Raw genomic sequence first — 13,185 nt, forward strand, 5'->3', positions numbered from 1 at the left:
TGGCCACTAACAGCTGGTTGGCACGGGTTGAACCGGGAGTCGGGCAGGAGTGTCATTTCTGTAAAATGAAAGAAACTGTGATTCATGTGTTTTCTGTGTGCACCAGATTAATGCCATTAATGTCTCTGTTGGAATGTCTGTGTGAGAGGTTGGGGGTGGTCTTTACTGTTGGGGTGTTCATAATGGGATACAGGTATTCAAGTAAGGAGAAGGAAAAATGTGTTTTGTTGAATTTTCTGTTTGCTCAGGCAAAGTTAGCTATTTGGCTAACAAGGAGGAACAGGGTCAAAGGTGGGGGGATAACAGACCCTTTATTATTGTTTAATGGGATGGTCTCTGCGCGCCTTAGGGTTGAGTTTGAGTTCTATAAAATGATAAAAAGTGTGGAGATGTTTCAGGAGATATGGTGTGTTGGGGGGCTGTCTGTATAGCTGGGGAAGATGTTTTGGATATACGGTTGTAGGAGTGGGTATTGTCTTGAGTATTGTGATGTTGGCTTGTATCATGTGGTTGCTGGAAAGGTGAGTATGGTACATGTATGCATTACAGGATGTATTTTTGGTTTTATTTTTAAGGGGGAGGTTGGGTGGTGAGTTTTAAATGAAAGTCTCTCTCTCTCTCTCTCTCTCTCTCTCTCTCTCTCTCTCTCTCTCTCTCTCTCTCTCTTGCGGAGTCATCACTTCAGACCAGAAACACCCATCTCTCTCTCCCACAGTAAGATGTCAAGGACCGAGTCCCAAATAACACCTTATTCCCTACGTAGTGCACTACCTTTGATCAGGGCCCATAGGGCCATTTGGGATGCAAGCCAAGCTCTATGGCCTGGAGGTTACTATATTGAGTTCCATATTTGTGACTTTTGCATTTTTTTTTGGCCTTCTGGAACATGTGAATTTTCATGTGCCTTAATAATAATAAACTTGTATGCCATCTGTAAATACGAATACGATTGATAAATTACGAGCCTAGTTGGTTTAGCCACAGAAAAATACAGCAAACTTCCCACTAGCCATGATTGGCTAAGATAATGAGCGGGCTGGACATTCAGAGAGATGGGTTCGGATTGGTCTGCCATGTAGCACACCTATGTCTATTTGAGCTGGTCAGTATGTGTAGGTAATCCTGTCTAACACAGGGAGAAGCATCTATTACCGTATACAGGTAAGATAGTCTAGCTAGCTACATTTTCAGATATTACACATTTCTAATTTTGACAGAAAGTTGTTTTCATTTCAAGTTAAAGTGTACTGTTAGCTAGCTAGATAACGTTAGCTGGCTGGCTCACTAGCTAACATTACGTGTGTGATCTTATTATTCGTATCTCAGAGCCATTTGCTTTGCTAGTTATTAGCCTAATGTTAGCAAGCTAACATTGAACCTGGTTGGTTAGCTACCTGCAGATTCATGCAGGGTAGTAACGTCATGAGTTGGGATTATTGTTAATTGTTTAGCTAGCTAGCTATGTCTTTAAAAAAAAAGACTCCACTATGCAAAAACCCTTTCAATAGAATGTCACTGTGACAACTGTTGATATACGTAGCAGGTAAATTCGCTCTGGCTATCTACTCCGATTTCAGAGCACTCCCGTCTGAAAGTGACAGAGCGCAGAACAACTGACAAATTTACGAACGCTCACCACCCATTGAATATGGCCAGTGTCAGGAAACGTTGGCAAAAAAAAGCGTAAATTGTTGCCAGTTGCGGTCACCAACGCTCTAGATAACATGAAAACATCCTAACCAGCTCTGCTAGGGAGAGTAAAATGGTCAGTTATTTTCTCTCTCATTTGTGTGAAGAAGTAGCTAGCAAGCTAACCAACGTTAGCAAGTTAACTTGGGTGCTTGACTGTTGTTGTTGTTAGGACAGAATGTTCAATCAACCCTTAAAGAGATGGGTGGGGCTAAAGCTCAAGAGCGTGTGAACGATGCTGAATGGGTGTAGACAAAGAAGAGCTCTCCAGTAGGGTACAAAAACATTCAACGGCCATTTTCTCAAAAGTGAGGTTTACAAGTTTATCAACTTTCAAAGCAGAGAATTACTTTCCCACTGTCCCTCTAATAGCTAGGTTTCTTCCTAGGTTTCTTCCTAGGTTTTGGCCTTTCTAGGGAGTTTTTCCTAGCCACCGTGCTTCTACACCTGCATTGCTTGCTGTTTGGGGTTTTAGGCTGGGTTTCTGTACAGCACTTTGAGATATCAGCTGATGTAAGAAGGGCTATATAAATACATGTGATTTGATTTGATTAATACAGTGTATTGAAATACCATTTTGTAGCTCTTTGTCTCTGCTTTTATCCAATGTAAAAAAAAATATATATATACAATTTCAAATTTTGCTACATAAGACCGAATCAAGGCGGTCTGTCACATTTTATTAGTGTTCCACAGACTGTCCAGGTAGCAGTTTCCCCCCAGAGGACCGCAGGTAACATTTTATGGCAACAGTGTGGTAGTCAGTAGCAACACTATTCAACTGACAATAGACTCTGAACACAGTGTGGTAGTCAGTAGCAACACTATTCAACTGACAATAGACTCTGAACACAGTGTGGTAGTCAGTAGCAACACTATTCAACTGACAATAGACTCTGAACACAGTGTGGTAGTCAGTAGCAACTCTATTCAACTGACAATAGACTCTGAACACAGTGTGGTAGTCAGTAGCAACTCTATTCAACTGACAATAGACTCTGAACACAGTGTGGTAGTCAGTAGCAACACTATTCAACTGACAATAGACTCTGAACACAGTGTGGTAGTCAGTAGCAACACCATTCAACTGACAATAGACTCTGAACACAGTGTGGTAGTCAGTAGCAACACCATTCAACTGACAATAGACTCTGAACATAGTGTGGTAGTCAGTAGCAACACCATTCAACTGACAATAGACTCTGAACATAGTGTGGTAGTCAGTAGCAACACCATTCAACTGACAATAGACTCTGAACATAGTGTGGTAGTCAGTAGCAACACCATTCAACTGACAATAGACTCTGAACACAGTGTGGTAGTCAGTAGCAACACCATTCAACTGACAATAGACTCTGAACATAGTGTGGTAGTCAGTAGCAACACCATTCAACTGACAATAGTCTCTGAACATAGTGTGGTAGTCAGTAGCAACACCATTCAACTGACAATAGACTCTGAACATAGTGTGGTAGTCAGTAGCAACACCATTCAACTGACAATAGTCTCTGAACATAGTGTGGTAGTCAGTAGCAACACCATTCAACTGACAATAGACTCTGAACATAGTGTGGTAGTCAGTAGCAACACCATTCAACTGACAATAGAGTGTCTTCCACTGCCAAAAGCTTTCCTGTATGTATCACATAAGGATACATACAGTCTTTCCCCCCCAAAAAAATTAGTATGGATGTGCCATTTGATAGCAACATAGAGGTAACTGCCAAAATAAAAGAAACACCAACATAAAGTGTCTTAATAGGGTGTTGGGCCACCACCAACCAGAACAGCTTCAATGCACCTTGGCGTAGATTCTACAAGTGTCCGGAAGTCTATTGGATCGAAGCAACACCATTATTTCATAATTTGGTGTTTTGTTGACGGTGGTAGAAAACGCTGTCTCAGACAGACGCCTCTTCAGAATCTCCCATAAGTGTTCAATTGGGTTGAGATCTGGTGACTGAGACGGCCGTGGCATAACGTTTACATCGTTTTCATGCTGTTTTCATTTCAAACCATTCAGTGACCCCTTGTGCCCTGTGGATGGGGGCGTTGTCATCCTGGAAGAGGCCCCTCCCGTCAGGATATAAATGCTTCACCATAGGTTGAAGGTGATCACTCAGAATGGCTGTGTATTTATTGGTGTTTACCTCGCACTCTAAGTGAACCTACACACGCCAGGACACCCCAGTGAAGTATTTACGTTTATTCTAAACCACTTGTTCCTCGTCTGGTTCTCTTCTCTTGGATCCTACCTCACCACATTACACTAAGGGATTGAGTAGACCAAGACACGCCAGGAAACACCAACCATAACGGAGAACCCTCATTTACTCAAGTGTTTCCTTTATTTTGGCAGTTACGTGTAGTTTGATAGCAACCCTATTCAACAGACAGCCTAGCATGTACTATAACTTTGTTGCTGTCAAAATAGCTTCTATGTAGCACATAAAAATAACATGTACTATTTGACAGCAACACAGTGTGACACCGACAGCAATAGAAGTTGTATAATAGTGTTCAAATGGACAATATGTTGTTGTTTGTTGTCCTTACCCACAGTGACAGCAGCTATGACGGGCGACACGAACACGGACATCATGACGCCACTGGCCACTGTTAGGTAATGTTTGCTACCCGACATGTTCTTCTTCTTCCAGCGACCGTGGACCTGGCAAGGGGAAAGAGAATCATTATTTCACACATCTTGTAAAACGGTTTAACTTGACCATCGACACATTTGGGATCCTTTGTTCTTTAAAGCATGTCACACCGTAGGCACTCCTGTATGTGAGATGATTGAATTGGATGTAAGCTTTTCTTGCCTTCTGATTAGCTAGGCATAAATGTTGCTTCCACCTATCCAATCCTCTGTGATCTGCAGGAGTGGCTAGGGAGTAGGGGTTAGGGAGTAGTAGCTATGGCTAGGTTCTTTGGCTAGGGTTAGGAGTTAAAGGTTGATATCTCCTCCTACCTTGCGGCCCATGTAGATGGGTTAGGGCTAGGGGTTAAAGGTTAGGGGGACAATATCTCCTCGTACCTTGCGGCCCATGTAGATAGGAATGCCCACCATGATGACGGGGATGGCGATGCCAGCGACGAGAGAGATGATTACTGGGGCGCCCAGCAGCATGCCCACCTGCCACAGCACCTTCCGGGTCTGAGACCATGGCTTCTTTCCCCAGAACGTACAGCCTGAGGGACTGGACACAGAGGAAGAGTTTAGAGGATGGATCAACAGAACGTACAGCCAGGGAGAGGCTATACGGACACGCCTGGTGCCCAAATTGATGACGTATGTCGCATAGTTGAGAGTCGAGTGAAAATGAATGGATTGTGTTCAGTCAGTCAGCCGTCCTGATGAGCCCTTCCCAGCTAGCTAGTTTAGTCAGCCATCCCGATGAGCCCTTCCCAGCTAGCTAGTTCAGTCAGTCGTCCTGATGAGCCCTTCCCAGCTAGCTAGTTCAGTCAGCCGTCCTGATGAGCCCTTCCCAGCTAGCTAGTTTAGTCAGCCGTCCTGATGAGCCCTTCCCAGCTAGCTAGTTCAGTCAGTCAGTCATTCTGATGAGCCCTTCCCAGCTAGCTAGTTGAGTCAGTCATCCTGATGAGCCCTTCCCAGCTAGCTAGTTCAGTCAGTCATCCTGATGAGCCCTTCCCAGCTAGCTAGTTCAGTCAGTCAGTCATCCTGATGAGCCCTTCCCAGCTAGCTAGTTCAGTCAGTCAGTCATCCTGATGAGCCCTTCCCAGCTAGCTAGTTCAGTCAGTCATCCTGATGAGCCCTTCCCAGCTAGCTAGTTCAGTCAGTCATCCTGATGAGCCCTTCCCAGCTTGCTAGTTCAGTCAGTCATCCTGATGAGCCCTTCCCAGCTAGCTAGTTCAGTCAGTCATCCTGATGAGCCCTTCTCAGCTAGCTAGTTCAGTTAGTCATCCTGATGAGCCCTTCCCAGCTAGCTAGTTCAGTCAGTCATCCTGATGAGCCCTTCCCAGCTAGCTAGTTCAGTCAGTCATCCTGATGAGCCCTTCCCAGCTAGCTAGTTCAGTCAGTCATCCTGATGAGCCCTTCCCAGCTAGCTAGTTTGTTCAGGCTAGCTGGCAAAAACAGCAGCATGGCACTAGTTAAAACTTGTAAAAGGAAGTGATGTTTATTTTAATGAGAGAGGGAGAAATAACTTGTAGTATTGGTCACCATCTGGAATATGAATGTAACCTTGACATGCCAATTAGATTTTTTTTTTAAACAACAAGCCTGTGTGAACGACCAGCAACGCTGTTGTATCGAGGTGCTTCTCACTGTTTCTTCCCACTGGGCAGCACTTGCTTCACCGGCCAGCTGTATCACATGTTGCTGGCATGAGTTAACGTAGCCAATTTGTTCCATCCCATTTGACATTATTTAGAGTAGGATAGCAGCCTAGATTAGAAATAACTTGTAATAAATGGTAATAACCTAGTCTAACCAGGCTGTTATAGACAATTCATTGGTATGTACAGCCTGACACTAATGCTAAATCGTGTAAATGTTGGAGAACAAATCGACAGATTTCAATCTTCAAAAACATTGCAAATTCACACAATTTTACAGGCATTGGTGTCAGGCTGTATATAGGCTACCAATTAATGTGCATTACAGCCTGATTAACCAGACTAGATGTCACCGTGATAAAGTCTACTGCTTAATGGGGAGAGTTTGCACTTCAACACGGGGAGAGAAAGAGAGAGTACATACCCAATAATAAATAACATTTGAAATGTCTACATTATATTCTTTTACATCTTGCTTTGGCAATGTAAACATATGTTTCCCATGCCAATAAAGCCCTTTGAATTTAACTGAATTGAGAGAAAGAGAGAGAGAGAGAGAGAGAGAAATGTTGATTTTGTAGTCTAATACTCAGGAAGAACGGAGTATCCAGGACACGATACTGGCTCTCTGCCCTGTCTGATCAAAGTGTCCTGGAGAGGATACCGGCTCTCTGCCCTGTCTGATCAAAGTGTCCAGGAGAGGATACTGGCTCTCTGCCCTGTCTGATCAAAGTATCCAGGACACGATACTGGCTCTCTGCCCTGCCTGATCAAAGTGTCCAGGAGAGGATACTGGCTCTCTGCCCTGTCTGATCAAAGTATCCAGGAGAGTATACCGGCTCTCTGCCCTGTTTGATCAAAGTATCCAGGAGAGGATACCGGCTCTCTGCCCTGTCTGATCAAAGTATCCAGGAGAGGATACCGGCTCTCTGCCCTGTTTGATCAAATTGTCCAGGAGAGGATACCGGCTCTCTGCCCTGCCTGATCAAAGTGTCCAGGAGAGGATACCGGCTCTCTGCCCTGTCTGATCAAAGTGTCCAGGAGAGGATACTGGCTCTCTGCCCTGCCTGATCAAAGTGTCCAGGAGAGGATACCAGCTCTCTGCCCTGCCTGATCAAAGTGTCCAGGAGAGGATACCGGCTCTCTGCCCTGTCTGATCAAAGTGTCCAGGAGAGGATACTGGCTCTCTGCCCTGCCTGATCAAAGTGTCCAGGAGAGGATACCAGCTCTCTGCCCTGCCTGATCAAAGTGTCCAGGAGAGGATACCGGCTCTCTGCCCTGTCTGATCAAAGTGTCCAGGAGAGGATACCGGCTCTCTGCCCTGTCTGATCAACGTGTCCAGGAGAGGATACCGGCTCTCTGCCCTGTCTGATCAAAGTGTCCAGGAGAGGATACTGGCTCTCTGCCCTGCCTGATCAAAGTGTCCAGGAGAGGATACTGGCTCTCTGCCCTGTTTGATCAAAGTGTCCAGGAGAGGATACTGGCTCTCTGCCCTGTCTGATCAAAGTATCCAGGAGAGGATACTGGCTCTCTGCCCTGTCTGATCAAAGTATCCAGGAGAGGATACCGGCTCTCTGCCCTGCCTGATCAAAGTATCCAGGAGAGGATACCGGCTGCCCTGTCTGAAGATTGTTTTTGACAAAGAAAGAAAATGTGTCAGAGTGGAGTAATAACATGTTCAACTACTTAAAACATCGTCTGGAAACTAGGTTGTTCTTTTAGATTGAGAAAATTAACTGAGCAAGATTTTTTTTGACTTCTCTCATTGACTTCTCAAACCCCAAACCCAGCCTGGTCTGTTTCGCACCTCTGGATGTCAGAACTTGGTGTTGTGGCTGAATGACAGAGTGCCTCTCCTGACAACACTGCAAATAGGAGGTTATATTACTTACAGGTCTGGCTGAATGACAACCCAGTGTTCCTGAGGGTCTAATACCTACAAGTCTGGCTGAAGGACAACCCAGTGTTCCTGAGGGTCTACTACCTACAGGTCTGGCTGAAGGACAACCCAGTGTTTCTGAGGGCCTAATACCTACAGGTCTGGCTGAAGGATAACCCAGTGTTCCTGAGGGTCTAATACTTACAGGTCTGGCTGAAGGACAACCCATTGTTCCTGAGGTTCTAATACCTACAGGTCTGGCTGAAGGACAACCCAGTGTTCCTGAGGTTCTAATACCTACAAGTCTGGCTGAAGGACAACCCATTGTTCCTGAGGTTCTTATACCTACAGGTCTGGCTGAAGGACAACCCAGTGTTCCTGAGGTTCTAATACCTACAGGTCTGGCTGAAGGACAACCCAGTGTTCCTGAGGTTCTAATACCTACAGGTCTGGCTGAAGGACAACCCAGTGTTCCTGAGGTTCTAATACCTACAGGTCTGGCTGAAGGACAACCCAGTGTTCCTGAGGGTCTAATACCTACAAGTCTGGCTGAAGGACAACCCAGTGTTCCTGAGGGTCTAATACCTACAGGTCTGGCTGAAGGACAACCCAGTGTTCCTGAGGTTCTAATACCTACAGGTCTGGCTGAAACAACACTTCAACACAACTGGCTCCTTTGGGATGTCATATGCTAAAACGTTAAATATGAGTTATTTTAATCACAACAAAAAGTCAGCTCCTTAAAGGCCCAGAGCAGTCAAAAACGTGATTTTCTTGTGTTTTATATACATTTCCACACAATAAAGGTTGGTAAAGCCCTTTTAGTGTAAGAGATGTTTGAAAAGACCACCTGACATTTCTGCCTGTATTGGTGGGATGGAGCTTTGGCCTTTCCATGGTGACATTAGCATGTAGTAAATTAGTTAATAGACCAATGAGAAAGAGAGTTCCCAAACCTCTCTGCCAATAACAGCTAGTTTTACACCCCAACACTCACACCACTCCCAGACAGTCCGAGCAAAATTCTTGCTTGAGATATTGTTCTTTGCTAAGAAGCTATTTTTCCCCACTGGGCACGTACAGGTTGGTTGAATCAATGTTGTTTCCATGTCATTTCAATGAAATTACATTGAACCAACATGGAATAGATGTCGAATTGACGTCTAGTGGCTTGTTTCTTTTTGACCGTTTTAATTGAAAACAATCACAGCAGTTAGGTTTCCATCCTAATGGACGACAGATTTTCAAGCAAATATTGTCAAATCTGCATCAACATAACAAGCGCATTTTCCCCACCAGAGATGTTTTCATCAAATTGACTTGTTGCGGATAAAAGGCTGTGCATAAATACGTAGTGCACAGAAAAATACTAGTAAAAAAAATGGGTTTCCATGGCCTTTTCAGTTTGTAGGTCTACTGATGGTTTTGTCACTGAAAATACATTATAGGTAGAGCAAATAAACCCACTCTGGTATTGACATGGTCGCTCTAGCCAACAAATTGTAGACAAAGTGCAGATATAGCCTACTATATAGCCTACTACAGTACATGAGGCCCGTGTGGCTCAGTTGGTAGAGCATGGTGTTTGCAACGCCAGGGTTCTGGGTTCGATTCCCACAGGGGACCAGTATGGAGAAAACATTTATGAAATATATGCATTCGCTACTGTAAGTCGCTCTGGATAAGAGCGTCTGCTAAATGACTGAGATGTAAATGAGGTTATTATGGACAAAAGTGCGAGATTATTAAAAAATTTGTCAAAATGGCAGCCTCGATATACATTTATCGAAAGGAGCATCAAATTCATCGTCATACACATTCACCACCTTGTGAAGTTCATCATAATTTATTTCATCTGCAGCCTAATAAACTGCATGCTTTCCTGAGTCGTAGTGGGAGGATCACACAACATATCATGGCATGACTCCAAGTTTACTTCTATACGATGGTTATTACAGTATATTAATATGTGTGTTCATAAAACAATGTTTCCACCGCCATTTCTCGCATAATACATTTTACAGACACAAAAAGATCCCACCATGTCTTGCGTATTTTGTTTTATTGTCACGTCCTGACCAGTAAAGGGGTTATTTGTTATTGTAGTTTGGTCAGGACCTGGCAGGGGGTGTTTGTTTAATGTGGTCCGGGGTTTGTTGGGATATGTTCTTATGTAAGAGGGGTGTTTGTTTTATGTGTTCCGGGGTTTTTGGGTATTGTTCTATATTTTCTATTTCTATGGTTTTTCTATGTTGTGTATTTCTTTGTTTGGCTCTCAATCAGGAACAGCTGTACATCGTTGTTGCTGATTGGGAGTCATACTTAGGTAGCCCTTTTTTTCACCTGTCTTTTGTGGGAAGTTGTTTTTGCATAGCTGTGTGTGTAGCCTGCAATACTGTGCGTTCATTAGTTTTCTTGTTTTGTCTTGTCAGTGTTCAAATAAAAGTTAAAATGAGCACTCAACCCGCTGTGCCTTGGTCCACTTCATACGACGCCCGTTACATTTATCGACATTTGGAAAGTTTACTGCCAAATTTGCTTTTCCATCAGACCTGTCTTGACATTTTGTATCCGACATGCACTTTACACAAATACAAAATGTTAGGTGGGAAACCTGGTTAGTAAAGTACTTGATATTGATAGTGAGATAAAAACGTCCGCAATGGACCTGTAACTCTGGTGCTAAATCCATTATGGGGAATTCAGGAGAAATATTAGAGTGATGTTTGTTGAAGCTGTTTAATGTGTCATGTTTTGACACTAACAGCTTTCTGTCTGTAGGGTTCAGGAAGGAGAGGAGTGGAGGAGAGATGGGAGTTATCCATAAGGAGGGGATTCAATACTGGCCACTTAGGAGGGTTTGGGATTTGGAGAGACAAGCAACGAGGACAAACAAACACCCTGTACTTTCTCCACCATACTCTCTCTCTCTCTCTCTCTCTCTCTCTCTCTCTCTCTCTCTCTCTCTCTCTGCACCAAATCAGTAGAACAAGGCTTTCCTTTAAATTAAACTAATCAGTTTCTGGATTAGGTAGATTTGGGATGAATTAGGTAGACTATGGCTGGATTAGGTAGACTAGGGCTGGATTAGGTAGACTAGGGCTGGATTAGGTAGATTTGGGCTGGATTAGGTAGTCTTGGGCTGGATTAGGTAGACTAGGGCTGGATTAGGTAGACTTGGGCTGGATTAGGTAGACTTGGGCTGGATTAGGTAGGGGCCAGGACTCATATGGGTCTGGTCAAAGGTACTGTACTATATAGGGAATAGGATTTAGAATAGGGTTCCATTTGGGACACACATGGAAGCAAATTCATCTGATTAAAATCAAAGGCTGCTACCTCTCCACTCCCATGTTAAACCACTACCTCTCCACTCCCACGTTAAACCACTACCACTCCCACGTTAAACCACTACCACTCCCATGTTAAACCACTACCACTCCCATGTTAAACCACTACCACTCCCACGTTAAACCACTACCACTCCCACGTTAAACCACTACCACTCCCATGTTAAACCACTACCACTCCCACGTTAAACCACTACCACTCCCACGTTAAACCACTACCACTCCCATGTTAAACCACTACCACTCCCACGTTAAACCACTACCACGTTAAACCACTACCACTCCCATGTTAAACCACTACCACATTTACATTTACATTTACATTTAAGTCATTTAGCAGACGCTCTTATCCAGAGCGACTTACAAATTGGTGCATTCACCTTATGATATCCAGTGGAACAACCACTTTACAATAGTGCATCTAAATCTTTTAAGGGGGGGGTTAGAAGGATTACTTTATCCTATCCTAGGTATTCCTTAAAGAGGTGGGGTTTCAGGTGTCTCCGGAAGGTGGTGATTGACTCCGCTGTCCTGGCGTCGTGAGGGAGCTTGTTCCACCATTGGGGTGCCAGAGCAGCGAACAGTTTTGACTGGGCTGAGCGGGAACTGTGCTTCCTCAGAGGTAGGGGGGCCAGCAGGCCAGAGGTGGATGAACGCAGTGCCCTTGTTTGGGTGTAGGGCCTGATCAGAGCCTGAAGGTATGGAGGTGCCGTTCCCTTCACAGCTCTGTAGGCAATCACCATGGTCTTGTAGCGGATGCGAGCTTCAACTGGAAGCCAGTGGAGAGAGCGGAGGAGCGGGGTGACGTGAGAGAACTTGGGAAGGTTGAACACCAGACGGGCTGCGGCGTTCTGGATGAGTTGTAGGGGTTTAATGGCACAGGCAGGGAGCCCAGCCAACAGCGAGTTGCAGTAATCCAGACGGGAGATGACAAGTGCCTGGATTAGGACCTGCGCCGCTTCCTGTGTGATGCAGGGTCGTACTCTGCGAATGTTGTAGAGCATGAACCTACAGGATCGGGTCACCGCCTTGATGTTAGTGGAGAACGACAGGGTGTTGTCCAGGATCACGCCAAGGTTCTTAGCACTCTGGGAGGAGGACACAAGGGAGTTGTCAACCGTGATGGCGAGATCATGGAACGGGCAGTCCTTCCCCGGGAGGAAGAGCAGCTCCGTCTTGCCGAGGTTCAGCTTGAGGTGGTGATCCGTCATCCACACTGATATGTCTGACAGACATGCAGAGATGCGATTCGCCGCCTGCTTATCAGAAGGGGGAAAGGAGAACATTAATTGTGTGTCGTCTGCATAGCAATGATAGGAGAGACCATGTGAGGATATGACAGAGCCAAGTGACTTGGTGTATAGCGAGAATAGGAGAGGGCCTAGAACAGAGCCCTGGGGGACACCAGTGGTGAGAGCGCATGGTGCGGAGACAGATTCTCGCCACGCCACCTGGTAGGAGCGACCTGTCAGGTAGGATGCAATCCAAGCGTGGGCCGCGCCAGAGATGCCCAACTCGGAGAGGGTGGAGAGGAGGATCTGATGGTTCACAGTATCAAAGGCAGCAGATAGGTCTAGAAGGATGAGAGCAGAGGAGAGAGAGTTAGCTTTAGCAGTGCGGAGAGCCTCCGTGACACAGAGAAGAGCAGACTCAGTTGAATGCCCAGTCTTGAAACCTGACTGATTAGGATCAAGAAGGTCATTCTGAGAGAGATAGCAGGAGAGCTGGCCAAGGACGGCACGTTCAAGAGTTTTGGAGAGAAAAGAAAGAAGGGATACTGGTCTGTAGTTGTTGACATCGGAGGGATCGAGTGTAGGTTTTTTCAGAAGGGGTGCAACTCTCGCTCTCTTGAAGACGGAAGGGACGTAGCCAGCGGTCAAGGATGAGTTGATGAGCGAGGTGAGGTAGGGGAGAAGGTCTCCGGAAATGGTCTGGAGAAGAGAGGAGGGGATAGGGTCAAGTGGG

General features: G+C 45.2%; 1 protein-coding gene across 3 annotated transcripts in view; it reads right to left on the minus strand.

The window, feature by feature from the left end:
* LOC106571013 (E3 ubiquitin-protein ligase RNF19A) overlaps positions 1-13,185 on the minus strand; it is a 64,337-nt gene that overhangs the window by 18,927 nt on the left and 32,225 nt on the right. For all 3 annotated transcript variants that reach the window (XM_045695519.1, XM_045695518.1, XM_014143633.2), the window contains exons 6-7: positions 4,730-4,892; positions 4,246-4,360 (exon numbers count right to left, since the gene is read on the minus strand). In XM_045695519.1, coding sequence (XP_045551475.1) covers positions 4,246-4,360; positions 4,730-4,892 — 278 coding nt within the window. The remainder of the gene's footprint in view (positions 1-4,245; positions 4,361-4,729; positions 4,893-13,185) is intronic.

Source organism: Salmo salar, chromosome ssa15, assembly GCF_905237065.1.
Source record: "Salmo salar chromosome ssa15, Ssal_v3.1, whole genome shotgun sequence".
NCBI classification, from domain to species: Eukaryota; Metazoa; Chordata; class Actinopteri; order Salmoniformes; family Salmonidae; genus Salmo; species Salmo salar.